We start from the raw sequence: 21,823 nt of genomic DNA on the forward strand, positions 1-21,823 counted from the left end.
TTTGGCGTTTGTTTAGAAGAGAGAGCTGGTACCAGCCATCTTTTTATTAGCAATGTGTTCCTTGAGGGTGAGACTGATGTCCAGGATAAATCCAAGTGACTTGAAATTCAGTGTAAGTTGTGGTTCTAAGCCATCAAGGTTCAGGTCATTGAGCCAGGTTTGTTGTATATTGTTTATTGTTAAGGCACTGAAGCAGAGGAGACTTTCATTGTAATGGCGAATCTTGATGTTTTTATCTTTGAGTAGAGGACCAAGTGCATCCATGGATTGGTGGAAGATGTCAGGTGACAATGTTTATTTTGTAACCTGGATGTGCCCATGTGAACTAACTGGTTTCTGTTGTGCAAGTAGGAGAAGAACCAGTGAAGGACATTGCTTGTGAATCTTACTTGAGAGTCCAGGGTGTGTATGAGGGCTGAATGGTCAACTGTGTCAAAGACAGCTGAGAAGTTCAACAATATCAGGAGGCAGAGTGCCTGCAGTGCAGAACTGAGGAGACGGACCTGCTTCCCATGCTATGGTCCTGAAAAGTAATGATAGAATACTGGCGAGAAATAACAAATATGGCAGGGCAAATAATGTCACCCAAACACACCTTCCTAGGCCTTATGGGCAGGCCATTAAAGGCCAAAAACACTACAAGATTTATAAACCTAGCACTATTACTTGCCTGAAGATGCATTATCATGCAATGGAAGGCTACAAAAGTACCCCATTTAAAAAATGAAGAGCAGAGGTCCTAAAGTGAGCAGGTCTGGAAGTAGAGTCTCTCTGGATAGACAGCTGAAGGGGAACACATTTAGGATTGTAAAGGTCCAAGCTTAGGATATCATACTCCTATGCTTCACAGAGAATGAGGACCACAACAACAGTACATAGTACTTCATGTATAATCAGTCTGATGCGCCCCTGGAAATCCCAAGAACAAAAACATGGCTTGCTCTCTGTCCCTTCAACCCGTACTCCAGCCCCTAACTTCTGGTCTATGCTCTTGGCCTCCACCCAATCCCCTCTCACTCAACTCTACTTTATGATTCTCCTATCTTTGCTCGCACAATGGTATCGCAGAGTTAGGGGAAAAAGCAGCCTCAAATAGACTCATGCAGTCATGCTCTGACTTTGTGGATGTGCGAGGTACCGACCATAAAGAGGGGGGTAGAGGCATGTGAAATAGTTACTTTGTATTGCTTGATGGAACAGTTCAACATGAATCCTGGCAAAAACCAAGAACACATGCTCTAGGTAGTCCTTAGTTAATAACAACACATAGCACGAACCAGGGGATAACCCTGCCCTATAGCAACATTCAAAAACAGTTGAGGATGGAGTTCATCAGGGTCCAACTAGGAGCCAGGGGAAATTATGGACCATAACACATGCCCAAAGAAATGTCTACATCAGCAATGCTGTGAAATATGAATATGCTTGAAAGAAAATGATCATGCCTGTAGCTCATGCACTAAAACAACTGTTGAAAAGCTAAGATTGTTAAAAAAAATCTATCCTAAAGAAATTTCCAAAGACTTGGGGCCTGATTCCGAGTTTGACTTGGGCAGTGCAAGGGCCCCTCTGTGGCCCCTGCACATGTTCTTCGCCAGCCTTTTGATGGCGGTCAGACCGCCGTGAGAAGGCTGGCGGAGAACAAGATTGTAATCAGAAGGGCAACGCTGAGTTCAGAGTCGCCCTGGCTGATTACATCCAGGATCGCCGTCAGCCTGTCGATATCACTGATCCTGGCAGAGACAGCAGTAGGTTGGTGGGTCTGCCCCCAATCTCGTAATGTGACAGTCGGACTGCCACAGCCGTGGCGGTCCAACCACCAAGGTGAGTCTGGCAGTTTTGTTCCATAGAATTCCATAGAATTCTCACTTCAGAGTGCTCTGAGAAGTTTTATAAATATTACTTGGATAACTGTCTGAGTGAAACGGTGAAAAGGCCTCGCCAAAAAAACACCAAGTAGAGGAGAATTAATAAGGGTTAGTATAGGCACTTAGGTCTCTAAGATTAACTCACAACGTTCACCAAATGCCCCGGGTACGAACCAGATACATATGTATCTATGTAAATAAATGCACAACAACGCTTTCCAGGTCCCCCAAAAAAAAAAAAAAAGTTTTATTTTAAAATAACAGATGTTTCTCACCTGGAATGCAGGGCGATCCTTTGTACCCGGTTTTACAGACGCATTCGCCAAATGAGCAATAGCCATTTGTGCAGCTGTAGGTGTTGCATGAGGAAGAGATTGTCAAAACTAGAAAAATAATGTAAAAATGCATAAACGTTCTCATAAGAAACAATTCTTAATATTGAACTTTGTGTGACGTAAATCTGGGGGAGAGGAAAAAGAAAGAACAGAAGGAACATTTTGATTTAGTTTGTTAGGGAAGCAGAGATGACAGAAATGCAGTGAAGAACCCTTGCTCTGGGATGCCAAAATAATATACAACCATATAAAGAAACACAGCTTCAATCTGCTTATTTTACAACCTCATTCTATCTAACGTGTAAAAGTGCAGCATAGAAGAGGGCTTGTGACTTCCCACAAAGGCAAAGCAGACAAGACACTGAGGGGCACATTACAACATTGGCGGTAAGAGCTGCCAACCGCCGCGGCGACAGCCGCCAAAAGACCCTCGATGTGGCTAACATCCGTCAGCCCAAATATGACCACAAAAAGGGCGGAAATCTGGCTGTGGCCATGCTGACGGACGGTGTTAAGGTAGCACTGCTACCACCAGCAGCATCATGCCAGTAGACCACTGCCAGCCGTATCATGACACATGATACGGCCTGACAGTGTTCTGCTGGCGGACGCTGCTGGCGGTAGCAGCGCCCCGTCCCATCCCCTGCCAGAAGAGCCCCTGGACGCAGGTATTCGGGTTTCTGACAGGGGAGGGGGGTGGGGTTGTTTTGTGTGTGTGGGTGGGGGGGGGTGAATGAATGTGGGAGTGTGTGCGTGAATGCGAATGTGTGTGTAATGTTTGCGTGTGTGTGTTCATGTGTGAGAATGCAAGTATGTATGGAAATGTGAATGCGTGTCTGCGTGTCAGTATGAATGTGTGTACGGATGCGTGCATGAATGAATGGATGCATGCATGTATGAATGTGTGAGTCAGTGTCTGAATGTGTGGTGTGTGCCTGCTAGTGTGGGTGTATGGGGGGTATGGAAGTGGGGTGTGGATGGAGAGGGAGTGGGAGTGGGGCGTCTGGGGAGTGTAAGGGGGTGGGTGGGCCTCCTACCAGTGACAGGGAAGGAATTCCCTGTCACTGGTGGGGCCTACCGCCATGTTTTTCATGGCGTTACGAATGCCACAAAAACCATGGTGGTAGGCAGGGTTGAAATGCCGCCGGCGGTACAGTAGCGGCCGCCAGGTTGGTGATTGTTATCTTCAGCCCGGCGGCTGCTATCGCCATGGCGGTCCGTGGGGTATATTGGCGGGTTGGCTACAGCCAACCATCCAATGTCATAATGTGGTGGTATGTACCGCCAGCCTGTTGGCGGTACTACTGTCACATTTACACCGAATGCTGGGGCCATAATGACCCCCTGAGTCAGTTATTTGTGATTATTGTGAGTTCCCTTTCTCTTACTGGAGGATGGTCTAAGTCTCTCTTGGGATAACCTTTGGATACTTTCTTCCTCTGAAACAGACATGTGAATCTTCCTCTCCACTGCCTCGTTTCCCTGTCCATGAGGAGTCCACTCCTCTGAGGTCACCATTAATTTCAGGATATAATATATAACCACTAATTTATTTATATTTTTATTAAAAACAAACCATTGATGTTTGAATTCAAAAACGGTTGATAAAATATTTTATAAGTAAGTAATACACGTACTATTTATGTATTTCTTTTCCATTAAATTAATTGTATTTATATGTTTGAATATTTTAAGTAAATTCATGAAATTTAACATAATTTCTGTGGGAGATGATTTTCTGTCAATAAAGAGCATTACGAACTGAGCTTCTGCTAACATTAGATTGTGTTTACAGTGTCCTCCATCTTGCCTCAAGGTGACAAAGTATCAGGTGATGACTATTGCTGATTTGTGTTCTAAATAAATTATCTCCAATGTTTGCTTGAGTAAGCAGAGAGTGTTCTCAGAAAGGTTTTCTCACTATACCAAAACAAGGACACTTCTCACTGACCCAGGCTCATGCCAGAACAATGTTTTTATTGAACTGATCAGCCAAAACTGTGTGGATGACTGAATCTCAATGTATTACTATCCTGGGCGAATCCTTGAACATACTCTGAGGTATTATCTTTCTTATAGGTCTTCCCTATTGGTGCAAACACTGAGAACCATGTACTACCACAGAATTCTGAAAGTCTTTGTTTAAATCCCTATTAAAGTATGTGGCTATCTGTAACCAGAAAGACCCCTTTTTCATCACCTTAGAAGGTGAATCTATGCCAGATTTTATTTAGAACTGTACAGATTTCTTTGAACTTACGATTTATATGCTTTGCTTCTAAACTTGCTCATGGCAACTTTATTATAACCTGCCTATTAATTCTTTATGCAAAGCATTAAAACAAGAATCTTTGTCCGTCAATCTTATGAGAATGTCAGAATTAGAATGAATTAGAAAGAGTGACAGTTCCAGTCGGGGAGTACCAAGGTCTGTATTAGGACTACACCGCTCCCGATCCTTGTCGTTGACTTGTCCTTTGAGTTAGAATTTAAGACTAACTTGCACGTCGACAGGTTTCCTTTGTGATTTTATTTAAAGTCCCGACCTTCATTACTTTCTGTGGGAGGGTGTTTCAGTACCAGTGGTTGGCCAGATCTAGTGCTGGACTTTTACAGTTTTTAGTAGTAACTTACACCCGGAGGACGTGATTCACATACTGTACTTTGTAGTACTTTTGAAGTACTACAATAGTCCTACAAAATGCTATTCACAAACTGTACTTCTAAAGTACTACTGCAAAACAGTAGTAAGTCTAGAACTACTGATGACCAACCACTGATACTGCAACAATCAGTCATAAACGATGAATCATTCTCCTAAATAGAATAGTTCTAGCTAACAGGTATGCCAAATCCTATTAAGTCTCTTTCTGTAACATTAACTATAAGTTATTAGCCTGTCAGCAACTTGTAACTTGGTAGCTGACTTGTCGAATTGTGTTTAATAACGCTGAAGTATTGTCATGGATGTTATCATGACTGCCAAAACCTGTGAGTAGTTTGTCCGTAGGGGCTGAGATATGTGTAAAACATCTCCAAAAACCTGAGATGATAAATTGTTTCTCAGCATCGTGCTTGACCTTCCTCTTCGTACCACTTCCATGCCTGTTGACATGGAACACTCAACTGTGCCCTTTTTTAGAGACCATACCAGCGTCCTGTGGGTCACACTTACATGTTAGAGGAACAATGTGAATCTGACATCACTGAATGGCAGTCCATAGTCCGTTTATAATCTGCTTTGAATGGCACATGCTGCTAACATTTAGACAAGGGATGGGGTGGCATTGTTGGAGCTACTGTGGATTATATCTGATCTCCTTGTGGACCCTGAAGCATTGATCCATTGCCACCAACAGGTATTGTCAATAGTCAAGGCACCTTTAGAAGTTCACTGTTGTAGATGTCTCATGAAGCACATTCAGCATTATCACAAACTATGGGTGTGAGGGATGGTTCATTCAGGGGCATATGTTATTCTTTTAGAGTTGTGTATATCATAATATCTAATCTTGGAAACCATTCATTTGTCTATATTCTGTTTTGTGGAGATCATCTCTTTGTGGATGTTGTCCACAACTTCAATCATGTTTGGGTAGAACCTTTGGTATGGCATTGTGGTTCCAGTTCCCTCACCATTCTCAAAAAGTTATTCATAAACATATTTCGAATACTAGGATACTCATTACGAGTCTGGCGATCCTGGAAATTACAGGCAGTGAAAAGCGCGACAGGTGCTGATGCACCTGATGCACCGCAACATTGCAGCCGGCTCGATTATGAGCCGGCATCAATGTTGTGGTGAGTTTCCTGCTGGGTCAGGGGACGGAAACGCTGTTTCCACCAGCTGGCCAAGCGGCGCCTGCCAAACTCTTAATAAGGGCCTGGTCTTTAAAGACAATTTTTGAAGGGTACTTTCTATGCTACCTGCCTCCCTGTTGCTGTTTGTAGATTTGTAGATATAGTTGTGTATAAATTTGCATTTCTGGAAATGTATTTATTTTCAAAATGAATGTCTATATATATATATATATATATATATATATATATATATATATACATATATACATATATATATAAATTCTTGTATTGAGTTTGCACATGTTGTGCTTGTTATGTTGGTATTAACCAGTTTGCCTCGAAGGCATGGTAAATAAAAGTAGGTTAAACCTACGTAGGCACGCCGGCGAGGCCATCTTATGGCTCTGATGACATCAGACAGAGTCGTGTACGGAGCCGTACTATTGTGACATCCTCGTGGAGAGCTAGAAAGAAAGATTTCCATTGAAAGCTGGCGCATTGGGAGAATTCAAAAGGTGAGGAATCCACAGGTAGATGTATCCATCAGAAGATCAAGTTACTTACCTTCGCTAACTCTTTTTCTGGTTGATACAGTATCTACCTGGATTTCTCACGGGCACTAGTGGATTACCCCACCTCTCAATGCAAATGGCATCTGAGACTTTGGATATCTGCCGATTGTTGACAGGGCTGGGGATCCTTCACTATGATGGTGAGATTTCCACATATAAATATAGTATGGTACTTAACAGATTAAGGCACATGATTTATGCTGTAGAGCTATGCCTGGTCTTGAATTCGAATGCAATCCCATTGATCATGAAAAATTCTGTGTTGGGCAGGTTGAATTTTTGGTTAATGACAGTCATCCAACGTAACGAGGATAGAACCTAGTATAATGACTTGTTTTAATCATACTTGTTTCAAACACAGTTCAGAATTAACAAAAATGTGCTTCATTTGTGCTCCTAATTCTGATATATTCCAAAATACTTGCACAGTTCATGGAAATGTTGTCATGTGATAGTAAAAATATATTTCCTATCCCCAGTATCCAGCAAGATTGTGACATAAATCGTCTCACTTTGAAGTCAGAGAAAGAAAAGTAAACAACAAGCTCCCTCTGAAGACAGAGCCTGACATCTGACCTTGTTCTTTGAATGCACAGCAAATGTGACGGGGTAAGAACAAGATTTAAAGGCATTTTTACAGAAAGGGAGCACTTAGTAGGAAACTGTAAATAAGGTTTGGGTAAGGGTAGGGACAAACTCCTGCTGGATAGCCTAAAACAAGTAAAACAAGCAAATCATAAACAAGGAAATGAGAGTTACAAAGCCAATGGCAAGAAATAGGCAGAATGCATTCCTAGGGAAGCTCTCTGAATGTACTTAAAGTGCCAGCAATGGGATACTTTGTAGGGATACTCCAGTATTTTAGCCCAGTATGTATCTTTCAGAGGTTTGGCCACATGAGTCTCCCAGGTAGTATAGAGAGAAGAGCTTTAATTTCATGTTGCAGGAAAGTTCTGTAAACCCATCATATCAGTTTACCACAAGTTCCTATAGTGTGGAGTTTTTGTCACACCTCGGGTGGGGTTAGTGCTAGGTGGCAGACATGAAATAGGGCATTTAATGGTTGTTTAAGATGATTGTAAGTAAGGAGTGGACCCAGGAGAATATTGTAGTCTGCCACAGGGGTTTTGAAATCTAGTAGCTCGCCGTCCACAAACAAATCCCCCAATTTTAAAACACCTGCAGCATGCAATTGACAGAGTTGTCCTGAGTGCAGCTGTTTTGTGTGAATGGGAAGGCCTTGCAAAGGTATTGTGGGAGTGTAGGGTTTCTTTGTGTTGGTCAGTTTACAGGTTCTGGAAAGGCCCGAGAAATCTGTGTAGGATAACCCCGGATGGCCTGTAGTAGGCTGGCCAATAGGAAACAATGAGTAGTGCAGTAAGCCCTCCTTACAGTCTTTATGAAAAAAACCTATCTCATGCAGGGGGCAGCCAGACAACCAGGAAGCCACTTGTTTACTTGTGCAGCTAAATAATTGCGTTTTAAGTCAGGGAGGGCTAATCCACCCGCAGTCAGTGGGGAAATGGTAGAAATTATCACCTAGGTTTCAAAAGGTATCTGGTTCCAAGTACAATCTAAAGTCTAATTGTATATGAAAGGGAAAACACTAACATATGCTAAAGAAAAACGAATTACATTTTAAAACATTTCTCTTGTTCTTACATTTTGTTTGTGCAATTTACATCCCAAATATTTTAAAGTTTCTATGTGTACTTTGACACCTAGGGATCAGCTAGCTCATTGGTTTGGCCTTGGCTCAATTACAAAACCATTTTAAGACATGGACAGAGTGGGCAATTACCCAGCACAACCTTGCAAGAGGTCTGCCCCTACTCACCCTTCAGAAGCACAAACAGCGGACCATTGCACCAGAAGAGTTTGCCAGGGTGGGTGGGTGCTGCTTGTTCAACCACTTGACAGTGACTATTCTGTTTCTATCCACTCTGCTGAGACAACTCCCCAGGTACACAATACTTTCTGATACTCTTGCTGGACCCATGTTGTCTGATGTTAGGAATTGTCCCACCTTGTTCTTCTCTTCCTTACTCCCACAGTTCTTAGCAAGAACCCTTTGAATAAGTTGCCGTGGATCTCCCACCTGATCTAGATTTCATCCTCTTCTTTTATTTTCTTTGATTGGTAGTCCAGGTTCCCAGGTCTAAGATAAATGTAGAGTCCCGGATGTACACTCTAGTATTTTGAGACTACAGATAAGTTGTGGGTACCTTACATCCTGATATTAGGTGTGAGACTGTTGCCCCCACCATCTGCTCTGACTTACTAAGGCCCATATTCATACTTTTTTTGTGCCGCATTTGGGTCATTGTTTGATGCATAAACGTTGCAAACTTACAAAATATAATTGTATTTTGTAAGTTTGCACCGCTTTTGCGTTAAAAAATTACGCAAATGTGGCACAAAAAAAGTATAACTATGGGCCAAATTGTTTTAGGTTTAAAGTCCACTGGAGTTTGAGTTGAGCCAGATGTTTTTGTTCAACTTGTTTAAACTAGTACACGTTTGCTTACCTTAATGTTTCCCAAACGGTTTGCCATGGGATTTAAAATGTTTAGAAACAGAACCAGTATGTTGCTATTGTTTTCTCTCCAAGAAAGATTGGGTAGATTTGGGTAGGGGTGATGGCCTTGACACTATGCTCATTGGCATCAATTTACTACTGAACAAGGACATTGTGGGCCTGATTCTAACTTTGGAGGACGGTGGTAAACCGTCCCAAAAGTGGCGGATATACCACCTACCGTATTACGACCCCATTATATCCTATGGAACTCGTAATACGGTAGGTGGTATATCCGCCACTTTTGGGACGGTTTACCACCGTCCTCCAAAGTTAGAATCAGGCCCAATGTGCCATCAGAATGTAGCATCCCAGGAGGCACTCACAAAAAGACCATGAAGAATAAATAGTGCTATGTAGGAAATAGTGAATAAATGCACTAATAACGTAATGAAGTAGGGCCTCTCTTTGGATGTGTCTGTAAAACTGACTTTTGTTCTTGAGTTTTTGTCCTGAATTTTGACCCTTCATCCTGAATTTATGTCCTGAATTTTGACCCTTTGTCCTGAATTTTTTACAGCCTTGTCCAAGTTTGCCTCCATGCCAGGTGATCACCCTAGAAGGTCCCCAGGTTTCAGTAATGATAAAGTGGGAATCCACAGAAGTCAAAAGGTTAACCCCTTCGGTGCTCATGTCTGAACGGTTCCATCATGAGCACCGGTGGCGGTGTGCTGAGGACGGGGAAGGGTATGCCCAGACGTGGGTCCCTTGCTCACTGTGCCACTGGATTCAAGCTAGCCTGGCTGATGAAGGGTGAAACCCTGAAACTGGTCCCAGGATGCTTGTTTCCGGTCCAGTGAGGATCTGGCTTGGCAGTTCGGGCTGGACTGTTCCCATGAGGGACAGGGTCAAGACTGATTTGCATATGGCTGGGTCCAAACTGAGGTGGCCTGGTGAGCAAAAGAACGATGGATTAAACCCAGATCTGTGACTGAGGGTGAGTGTTTGCATTGTTCAGCACTCCATCCATCATCCTTTTGTTTTGCTAAAGTTGCCTTAAGTGGGAAGGGTATGCCCAGACGTGGGTCCCTTGCTCACTGTGCCACTGGATTCAAGCTAGCCTGGCTGATGAAGGGTGAAACCCTGAAACCGGTCCCAGGATGCTTGTTTCCGCTCCAGGGAGGGCCTGGTTTGGCAGTTCGGGCTGGACTGTTCCCATGAGGAACAGGGTCAAGACTGATTTGCATATGGCTGGGTCCAAACTGGGCTGGCATGGTGAGCAAAAGAACGATGGCTTAAACCCAGATCAGTGACTGGAGGTGAGTGTTTGCATTGTTCAGCACTCCATCCATCATCCTTTTGTTTTGCTAAAATTGCCCTGAGTGGAAAGGGTATGCCCAGACTTAGGTCCCTTGCTCACCGTGCCACTGGATTCAAGCTAGCCTGGCTGATGAAGGGTGAAACCCTGAAACCAGTCCCAGGATGCTTGTTTCCGGTCCAGGGAGGACCTGGCTTGGCAGTTCGGGCTGGACTGTTCCCATGAGGAACAGGGTCAAGACTGATTTGCATATGCTGGGTCCAAACTGGGGTGGCATGGTGAGCAAAAGAACAATGGATTAAGCCCAGATCTGTAACTGGGGGTGAGTGTTTGCATTGTTCAGCACTCCGTCCATCATCCTTTTGTTTTGCTAAAGCTGCCTTTTAAATGACACTGGGCACCTCAGCAGTGCACCTATGGAGGCACTACCTAAGCTGGGGTCCATAAACCTACATGCCCTACCATATGCTAGGGACGTATAGGTAGGTTGACTTAGCCAATTATAACTAGCCTAATTTGCATATCCACTTTACACAGAGCACTGGCCCTGGGACTGGTAAGCAGTACCCAGGGCACAACCAAGAGTCAGTAACCACCAGTACCTGTCCAAAAATTGTGGGGGTGACCAGGGCAAAAAGGAGGACTTTCCTACACTGCACCCCCCGAAGAAAGGTGATGGGTACTAACCTACACCCTGGTAGTCCTCATCAGCTAAGTGGAAAAACCTGGAAAGGCCATCTGCATTGGCATGGGCAGTCCCAGGTCTGTGCTCCACTATGAAGTCCATCCCCTGTAGGGAAATGGACCACCTTAACAGTTTTGGGTTCTCCCCCCTCATTTGCATCAACCATTTGAGAGGTCTGTGGTCAGTTTGTACACGGACGTGAGTGCCAAACAAGTATGGCCTCAACTTCTTCAGGGACCAGACCACAGCAAAGGTCTCCCTCTCAATGGCACTCCATCTTTTCTCTCTGGGGAGTAGTCGCCTGCTGATTAAGGCAACTGGTTGATCTTGGCCCTCTTCATTAACTTGTGCTAACACTGCCCCAGCCCTTCCTCTGAAGCATCTGTTTGCATTATAACCTCCTTGCTATAGTCAGGGGCCAGTAACACTGGTGCTGAACACATAGCCTGTTTTAGGGTGTCAAAAGCTTTCTGACACTCTGGGGTCCAAATGACCTTCTTGGGCTGTTTCTTGGAGGTAAGCTCAGTCAGAGGTGCCACTATGGTCCAATAATTCTGAACAAACCTCCTGTAGTACCCAGTCAGGCCAAGAAAGGCCCTGACCTGAGTCTGGGTTTTAGGAGCCTCCCAATCCAGGATAGTCTGGATCTTGGGCTGGAGAGGTTGTACATGGCCTCCACCAACAAGGTGGCCCAGGTACGCAACTGAGCTTTGCCCTATCTGGCACTTGCTTGCCTTGATAGTCAGGCCTGCTTGAAGCAGGCCCTGAAGCACTTCCATCACATGGACCCGGTGGTCCTCCTAGGTGGAACTGAATACAGCTATATCATCCAGATAAGCTGCACTGAAAGATTCCAACCCAGACAGGACTCTATTCACCAACCTTTGGAAGGTGGCAGGAGCATTTTTCAGGCCAAAGGGCATCATCTTGAACTGAAAGTGGCCCTCTGGGGTAGAAAATGTTGATCTCTCCTTAACTCCTGGACTTAAGGCAATCTGCCAGTATCCTGAGGTCAGATCAAATGTGCTCAGGAATTTGGCTACCCCCAACCTATCAATGAGCTCATCAGCTCTAGGTATGGGGTGAGCATCAGTCCTAGTGACTGCATTTAGACCTCTGTAATCCACAGAGAATCTCAATTCCTTCTTCCCATCTTGGGGATTAGGTTTGGGCACCAGTACCACTGGACTGGACCAAGGACTGTCAGAGGGCTCAATTACCTTGAGCTCCAACATCTTAGCCACTTCAGCTTTGATGTTGGCCTTGACCTGGTCAGACAGCCTGTACAGCTTGTTCTTGACAGGTAAGCTGTCATCAGTGTCAATGTCATGGACACACCAATTGGTGAGTCCAGGGGTCAGGGAGAACAGACTAGCAAACTGCTCCAAAACTTGTCTGCAGTCTTTTTGTTGCTGTCTGTCAACTTGGGAGAGAGTACCACTACCTCCAATGACCCATCTTGTTTATTTGAGGACAGGACGTCTGGCAGAGGTTCACTCTCCTCCTCCTTCCGTTCATCAGTGACCATCAGCATGGTCATGTCTGCCCTGTCCTGGTAGGGTTTCAACCTGTTGACATGCAGGATCCTATGAGGATTCCTGGGGATGCCAAGGTCCACCAAGTAGGTGACCTCACCCTTTTTCTTCACAATTGGATAGGGCCCAGTCCATTTGGCCTGAAGTGCCCTAGGAGCCATGGGCTCCAAAACCCACACCAGCTTTCCTGGGTGATACTCAGGCGTGGTAGCCTTCTGGTCATGCCAGAGGTTCATGAGCTCTTGGCTGGCCTCCAGGTTTCTGCTTGCCTTCTTCATGTACTCAGCCATGTGTGACCGCAGGCCCAGCACATATTCCAGTACATTCTCCTTGGACTCTTTGAGAGGCTTCTCCCAAGACTCTCTCACCCAGCACAAAGGGCCTCTTACAGGGTGCCCAAACAGTAACTCAAAGGGGCTGAATCCAACCCCCTTCTGTGGCACCTCTCTGTAGGCAAACAACAGGGATGGAAGGAGAACATCCCATCTCCTCCTGAGTTTGTCAGACAAACCCATGATCATGTCCTTCAGGGTCTTATTAAATCTTTCCACCAGACCATTGGTCTGTGGATGATAGGGGGTGGTGAACTTATAAGTAACACCACACTCATCCCACATGGCTTTCAGATAGGCAGACATAAAATTTGTGCCCCTTTTTGAGACCACCTCCTTTGGGAACCCCACTCTGGTGAACACACCAAGTAGGGCCCTTGCCACTGTGGGAGCAGTGACTGTCCGGAGGGGTATTGCCTCAGGGTACCTGGTGGCATGGTCCACAATCACCAAAATGTACCTGTTGCCTGAGGCCGTTGGTGGGTCTAGGAGACCAACACTGTCAATCCCCACCATCTCAAGGGGAGTCCCAACCACTGGCAGTGGTATCAGGGGAGCCTTTGGCTTGCCCCCTGCCTTGCCACTGGCTTGGCAGGTAACATAGGAGCTGCAAAACTCCTTGACTTTTTCTGACATTTGGGGCCAATAAAAATGGTTGACCAGCCTGTTCCAGGTCTTGGTCTGTCCCAAATGTCCAGCTAAGGGAATATCAATGCTTAAAGTGAGGAGGAACTCTCTATACTTCTGGGGGACCACCACTCTCCTGGTTGCCCCTGGTTTGGGGTCACTTGCCTCGGTGTAGAGAACTCCATCCTCCCAGTAAACCTTGTGGGTCCCACTTGTATCCCCTTGTTCTTGCTTGGCAGCAGTCTGCCTTAGGCCCTCAAGAGTAGGACACTCTCTTTGTCCCTGGCACAACTCTTCTCTGGTGGGCCCACCTGCCCCTTTCAAGTCAGGCAGAGCTTGCAGGGGAAGTGGCCCTCAGATCCTCCCCCTCAGGTTTGGATTCCTCCTGATCCTCTGTACTTGTGGGGGCTGGCAAGCCAGACCCAGTGCCCTTTCCCTTCTTGGAGGCTTGGCCCATTGTTCCAGGGTCCAAGTGTCCAGCACTTCCCTATTGTGCTGCCTGTGACCTGGTCACAGCACACACCCATTCAGGGAGGTTCCAGCATCTGTGCATGGACCCTTCTCTCCGCCTCTGACCATTCAGATGCTTCAGCATCATTTCCCAGCAGACACTCTACTGGGAGGGCATGAGCTACAGCTACCTTCTTAGGGCCAGTCACACCTCCCCATTCCAGGCTCACCGGGGCCATGGGATGGAGTTTGGTTTTGCTATCTGCATAGGTCACTTGGTGGAAGACACCGGGTAAGACCTGTTCTGGAGAAACCAGCTTCTCTGTGACCATTGTCACACTGGCTCCTGTATCTCTCAGAGCTTCCACCTCAGTCCCATTGACTTTAGGCCTCTGCCTATACCTCTCCATGCTGGGAGGTAAGGTGGCCATAGTTGCAATGTCCACCCCACCCATGGATACTAAGGTGACCTCTGTGTACTCTGATCCCAGCCCTGGGCCAACTTCCACCCCCATCCCTACACTAGCAATCCCCTGGGATTGCCCACCAGTGGGGGGCTTCTTGGAGCAGATAGCATCTCCTCTTTTGTGTCCAGGTTGATGACACTCAAAACACTTGCCTGCCTTAGCAAGCTCCTGGAACTTTTCTGCTTTAACAGGATAATAATGCTTCCCCTGATACCCTTTCCCCTTAGAAGTGGAATGGTTTGGGGTTCCCCCACCCTGAGAAGTTTTTGAGGACTCCTGTGAGGACTCCGTGGGCTTTTTGTCATCTTTCCCTTGGTTCTTGCCCTGAGAAGAACCATGTCCTCCCTTTTTCTGATCACCCACTGGGGGTTTCTGGTTAACCCTAGTTCTTAACCAGTCATCTGCTGCCTCCCCCAGCTCTCTGGGGTTGGTCAACTTAGAGACAACTAGATACTGGCGGAGCTTCTCTTTTACACAATTGGTTAGAAGGTGCTCCCTCATAATCAAATTGTACAGCCCCTCAAAGGTACTTACCTTGTTGCCCTGTATCTTGCCCTCTAGTGCTTTAACTGAGATGTCCACAAAGTCAACCCAGGCCTAGGTGCTTGTCTTTTGGGTGTCCCTAAACTTGAGCCTATACTGCTCTGGGGTCAGACCAAACTTTTTAGTCAAGCATCTCTTTATACTGGGGTATGAATCTGCCTCCTCCCCCTTCAAGGTTAGGGGCCTAACCCTCCCAGAGTTGGGGACCAACTCCCAAAGAAGTGAACCCCAGTACTGAGGCTTGACTCTCCTCATCTGGAGGGCCCTCTCAAAGGCCCCCAGCCACTTGTCTATGTCATCCCCCTCTACATAGACAGGAACCACCCCCTTGGGTAGTCTGGGGCAAAAAAAACCACCCATGGACACCTCAGCTTCTCTGTCGCTGCCACCATCTCTTTTCTCTTCCCTTGCCCACTTTGGCCCTCATTCTGACCCTGGTGGTCTTTGACCGCCAGGGCGGAGGACCGCGGGAGCACCGCCGACAAGCCGGCGGTGCTTCAATGGGGATTCCGACCGCGGCGGTAAAGCCGCGGTCGGACCGGCACCACTGGCGGGGTCCCGCCAGTGTACCGCGGCCCCATTGAATCCTCCGCGGCGGCGCAGCTTGCTGCACCGCCGCGGGGATTCTGAACCCCCCTACCGCCATCCAGATCCCGGCGGTCGGACCGCCGAGATCCGGATGGCGGTAGGGGGGGTCGCGGGGCCCCTGGGGGCCCCTGCAGTGCCCATGCCACTGGCATGGGCATTGCAGGGGCCCCCGTAAGAGGGCCCCTAAATGTATTTCACTGTCTGCTGCGCAGACAGTGAAATACGCGACGGGTGCAACTGCACCCGTCGCACAGCTTCCACTCCGCCGGCTCGATTCCGAGCCGGCTTCATCGTGGAAGCCTCTTTCCCGCTGGGCTGGCTGGCGGTCTGAAGGAGACCGCCCGCCAGCCCAGCGGGAAAGTCAGAATTACCGCCGCGGTCTTTCGACCGCGGAACGGTAACCTGACGGCGGGACTTTGGCGGGCGGCCTCCGCCGCCCGCCAAGGTCAGAATGAGGGCCTTTGTCTCTTCTAGGGCCAGCTTCTGTGCTTCCAAAGCTATAAATGCTAGCTGGGCCTCCAGCTCTCTTTCCCTGAGGGACAGGTTCTCTCCTCCTGAAGGGACCCCCTTCCCCCAACTAGCTTTGGGTATGACCCTAGTAACTATGTGCAGTGAGGACCTGTCTTCCTCCTCCTCACTTAGGCTCAGATGCCCTCCCTCCCCTGAGTGGTTGGAGCTAGCATCTTCCCCTGCTTCTTCCTCCTCTGGAGCTTCCTCTGAGTCTACCTCTTGGGCCTCAACCCATGCTGTCAGGGATTTGATCAGGACATGCTTCCTGAGGTCAGTGGTTGCAGGCAACCCTCTTTCAGTACACAACCCCCTAAGCTGGACTACTGTCAGTGTGGGTAGGTTAGCCAGATCAAGCTCCATGGTTTCCAAGCTTTGTGTCAACCAAAATGTTTTGCAAAAATTGGAAACAAGAATTTAGAAATATCACAAAAATTCAATAATTGAAATTAATCCAAATTAAAAATTAAAAACAATTTTTGCACTAGGACAATTTAAAGGATTTTAAATTAGTTTTACTTAAAACTGTAATGTGATACTGAACACAAGTACAGGATCCCACCACTGCGCACCAAACATTTTGGAAAATGGGTTATTGGCAAGGGCAGGTAGGTACCTACACTTAGCAATAGGCCACTAACCTCCATTTAGGTTCAGTTCGGTCTCAATAAATTGAACCCAGCTCAACCCTTGGTAGCTTGGCAACGAGCGACAAGGCTTAACTTAGGAGACAGCATGTAAAGCATTCCAATATCACAAAACAGTAATTGAGTAAAACACAGGAAACAGTTTAAAAATCCAAAACCCATTTATAAAAATAGATTATATTTTTATCTTTAAAATGACACAAAAGCAAATAAAATCGGATAAGGGGAACCGGAGATATGTTTTTTTTTTTAATTTTGTTTTCTAGCGCCTAGAAACAAAAAGTGCCAATCTGGGCATCTGGTCGCACCTCGACCGGAGCAAAGTCAAAGTATAAGGCCGACCGTGATGGAACCCGGCTTGGCTACAGCCGTGGGAGGCCTCGGTCAAAAGTTTACCTTCGCAATTAGGCGTTTTTCTGAAGATTTTATTCAGCGGGACGAACTTGCCAGTCCAATCTGACCTCCTGGAACTCTTCTCCGGATACATGTCGCGGGAGCCCTCAGTGGAGATTTTTACCTTCGGACTTAGTCGTTTTTTTCGAGGTGAAAATCCTTCGACCGGGATAAACCTGGATCTTGATCCGATGTCCTTGGAGCCCTCCTCGGATACGCTGGCTGGGAGGTCCCGGTCAACTTTCTACCTTCGGACTTAGGGGGTCATTCCGACCCCGGCGGGCGGCGGGCGCTGCCTGCTGGGCAGAAACCGCCCAAACACCGCCCCGCGGTCAGATGACCGCGGGGGGCATCCCAACTTTCCCGCTGGGCCGGCGGGCGATCTGCAAAAGATCGCCCGCCGGCCCAGCGGGAGAGCCCCAGCAAAGATGAAGCCGGCTCCGAATGGAGCCGGCGGATTTGCTGCGGTGCGACGGGTGCAGTGGCACCCGTCGCGATTTTCAGTGTCTGCCAAGCAGACACTGAAAATCTTTATGGGGCCCTGTTAGGGGGCCCCTGCACTGCCCATGCCAGTGGCCCCACGACACCCGTTCCCACCAGCCTCTTCCAGGCCGGCGGGAAGGGGGTCGGAATCCCCATGGCGGCGCTGCTTGCAGCGCCGCCATGGAGGATTTCTTTGGCCAGGGGAAAACCGGCGGGAAACTTTACCGCCGCAGTCAGAATTGGCCAGGAAGCACCGCCAGCCTGTTGGCGGTGCTTCCACGGTCCCCGGCCCTGGCGGTCATGGACCGCCAGGGTCGGAATGACCCCCTTAGTCTCTTTTTTGGAGATTTTCTTCACCGGGACGAACCTGCAAATCAGGCTGGGTCGCGGTTGAAGCAAGCCGGCTAGAGTTGCCGTGACGGGTTGTCCCTCTATGGAACTTTTTTCCAAAAGTTCTCCAAACTTCTCCAAACTTCTGGATCTTCTACCAAATGTTCCTTTAAGGTTATCTTGGGGTCCACAGCTCACCCCGAGGTTCCAGAAGCTTTGAGATGATCCTGGGGTGTGTGGACTACAACTCCCAGAATGCACCTGGCGCAAACTCCTTTTTGCCCACTGGACAGTGGTCAGCTGGTTGATTTCTTCAGGAGTTGGTGCAGGGGACTCTGGTTAGCAATTTTTCACCTGTAGCAAACAGGGAGTCCCTCCTTGAACCAATTGAAGCCAGGCAAAGTCCTTCTTGTGGTGAAGCCCAAGTGTGCAGCTCCTTCAGAGTGCAGGTTCCAGGTGCAGGCCAGGGGTCCAGAAGGGTAGTCCTTCTTCTTCGGTGGTTCTTCCTTTGTTGGAATCTGATGGGGATCTGAGGTGTGGGTGCAGGTCTGCCAGTTTTATCCTTGCTCCTGGGTGAAAAACAGGGGAGTCCTGGTTCTCCAATCAGGTGCAGGATCCTTCCCCCTATGATGACCACTTCCTGGGAAGTGTGGCAAAAATCAATCCCAGGAGGCAACATTCCTAAAAAATCCATCATGGCTGAAAGTGATTTTTGGAGGTTACATCTGGCTGAGCCTACCCACTGGTGTGGCTAAAAATCATAAACACATCCCTCTCCTAATCTAATCAAGGGGGCACCTAGTTGTCTGGGGTTGCAGGATGTGGGGGTGTTGCTGGGTTGCTCCTAATGTCCTTCTCTGCCTTTGAAGACAAGTTTGGCAGCCCTCCCCCTTCCTGCCTCACCATCTGTTGAGGAGAGATCCCCTCCCACCGGCACATCTCTTTGTGTGAAGCCAGACCACTTCACACCTCATCAAGGCAGCCTGGCCAGGCTGCCAGAGGCTGGCCAATCAGAGCACAGCAGCAAAAACAATGCAGGACTGAAGTTGGCAACTTTTCAGGTAAAGTTTAAAACTCTTTACCTGAACAAGTTATATTAAATCCAACAACTGGAAGTTGTGGGATTTATTATAACAATTAATTTAATACCAAACTCTTTGTATCTGTCACTTAAGGGGACTGTTAAAAATTAAAATAAAGTCTCCCCATTCTAGCCTATGAAGGCCATTCACTACAATGAGGAAAAAACGAATTTGGCTGTTTTTACCTCACTAGGGCTTATAAAACTATGTTTATAAGGTCCCTGCTTATAATTACATGGCACCCCGCCCTAGGGGCACATAGGGCACACCTTAGGGGTGACTTATATGTAAAAATAAGGTAGTTTAAGACTTTGGAACTACTTTTAATTCCAAAGTCGAATTTGCATATAACTTTAATTTAAAAGCAGCCAGCAAGGCAGGCCTGCCTTTAAAAGGACACTGGGCACCTCAGCAGTGCACCTATGGGTGCACTACCTATGCTGGGGTCCCTAAACCTACATGCCCTACCATATACTAGGGACCTATAGGTAGGTTGACTTAGCCAATTATAATTAGCCTAATTTGCATACCCACTTTACACAGAGCACTGGCCCTGGGACTGGTAAGCAGTACCCAGGGCACAGCCAAGAGTCAGTAACCACCAGTACCTGTCCAAAAAGTGTGGGGGGTGACCAGGGCAAAAAGGAGGACTTTCCTACACTGCGCTTTATAAATAATGATTGATTGATTGATTGAGAATACCACTAGACACCAGGGATATAACCATATTTATGTGTTGGGGAACGGCCCCTTAGGCAGAAGGTGCTCACTATTATGGGGTATTAATTTGGCTGTTTTCCTATTTTTAGGCCAATCTGACACAAGGTGGGGTGGGGAGGGCAGAAAACCAATAGACGCTAGAGATTACTTTTTCTTTTTTTTTATAGTGGTGGGGGCTGCCCAGCATGGGCATGGCCATGTCCCCCTCCCCCAAAAAAAGGGGCAGATGGAGGCAAAAAACCCTGACTGCCCCCCTCCCGGAGGAGCAGAAAGCCCTCTAGACACCAGGGATTACTTTTTTTTATTTGTAGGCGAGGGCGGTGCCCAGCATGGGCATGTCCGTGCCCCCACTCCACCCCACCCTGAAATAGGGCAACAGTGTTTCTGCCCCCCTGGGATGGCTGATGGGGGCAATTACCCCCATCTGCCCCACCCATGAGGGGCGAAAAGCCCGCTAGACACCAGGGATTACTTTTTTTTATTTGTATCCGTGGGGGCTGCCCAGCGTGGGCATGGTCATGCCCCACCCCCTCATAAGAAGGGAAACAGTCTGTCTGACCCCCGCTGGACGGGGGAAGTCTACAAGACGGCAGGGATTACTTTTTCATTATTATATCAGTGTGGACTGCCCAGCATAGCCATGTCTCACCCCCACAAAAAAAAAAAAAACAGTCTTTCTGTCCCCCTGGGGAGGCAGATGGGGGAAATTAACCCCATTTGCCCTCCTGGGGGGGGGAGCCTACATGACACCAGGGATTACTTTTTTAAAATATTTGTATCACTGGGGGGGTTCCCTGCATGGGCATGGCCATGTCCCATCCCCCAAAAAAGGAACGTTTTTCTGCTTCACCAGGCGGGGAGATGGGGACAATTACCCCCATCTTTCCCCACAGGGCGGCAGAGAGCTCCCTAGACACCAAGGTTTACATTTTTGTTTTATTTATATCAGTGGGGTCTGCCCAGCATGGTCATGGCCATGCCCCCAATCCCTCCAATAAATGGAAACAGTCTTTATGCCCACCCTAGGGAGGCAGATTAGGGCTATTACCCCCATCTGAATCCCCCAGGAGCGGCAGAAAGCCCACTAGATACCAGGGATTACAATTTTCTTTTTATTGGTACCAGTGGGGGCTGTCCAGCATGGGCATGGCCTTGCCTCCACTCCTCCCCAAAAAATAGAAACAGGCTTTCTGCCCCCCAGGAGGGCAGATGGGGCAATTACGACCATCTGCCCCCTGGGGGGGTCAGAAAGCCTACTAGACACCAGTGATTACTTTTGTTTATTTGTCTTTCTGCTCCTTTGCAGACTAAAGCATTTTATCCCAAAGGCAAGCAAGAGGATATTTGATTTTATGTGGTGTTGTTTTTACAAATTAGGCCAGGAGAGTTTGGCTAACTCCCAGTATCATCCCACATGCAATGGTGAACAGCTGTACTTTTTGGGCTTGGGTAGGTGCCACCTGGAAAAACCTACCAGGCCTAGACAGTTCTGAAAACTAGACATCTGGGGGAGTCCAGGGTGCTGTACTTTCTATCCATCCCACACCATTTGCTTACCCACACTGCCCTGCAAACCACAAATGTTGACCTAAAACACACAATTTTCCTCATGCTTCTGCAGGGGAAACTTCAGGAATCTGCAGGAATCCACAAAATTCGTACCATGCAACATTGACCCCCTTCTGACGATAACAATGCTGTGCCAATTGTGTGGTTGGGCCTATTGCCAGCGACAGGAACAGATCCCACCAATGCCAATAAGAATCCCCACGCAAGGGCTGCTATTGTCCTTGGTTTCATCGGTTCCTTTTGCGGCACTGGGTCCAGTCACACAAGTCATGCAGCATTTGTATTGGCACAAGTGGAGCAAATGCTGGGTGGTAGGACTATTGTGGAGTCCTGAAGTTTCCATCACAGAAATGTAAGGAAAATGTGTGATTTCAAGCAAAGTTTGAGGTTTGTAGGGCATTGTGGGTAAACAAACCTCATGGGATCTATGCAAGTCACCCTCCCTGGATTTCT

General features: G+C 47.4%; 1 protein-coding gene across 5 annotated transcripts in view; it reads right to left on the reverse strand.

Annotated features, from left to right (window-relative positions):
• Positions 1-21,823, reverse strand: part of LOC138293607 (tenascin-like) — a 581,232-nt gene that overhangs the window by 218,900 nt on the left and 340,509 nt on the right. For all 5 annotated transcript variants that reach the window (XM_069232880.1, XM_069232877.1, XM_069232879.1 and 2 more), the window contains one exon: positions 2,144-2,251. In XM_069232880.1, coding sequence (XP_069088981.1) covers positions 2,144-2,251 — 108 coding nt within the window. The remainder of the gene's footprint in view (positions 1-2,143; positions 2,252-21,823) is intronic.

Source organism: Pleurodeles waltl, chromosome 4_2 (genome assembly GCF_031143425.1).
Source record: "Pleurodeles waltl isolate 20211129_DDA chromosome 4_2, aPleWal1.hap1.20221129, whole genome shotgun sequence".
In the NCBI taxonomy this organism is placed as follows: Eukaryota; Metazoa; Chordata; class Amphibia; order Caudata; family Salamandridae; genus Pleurodeles; species Pleurodeles waltl.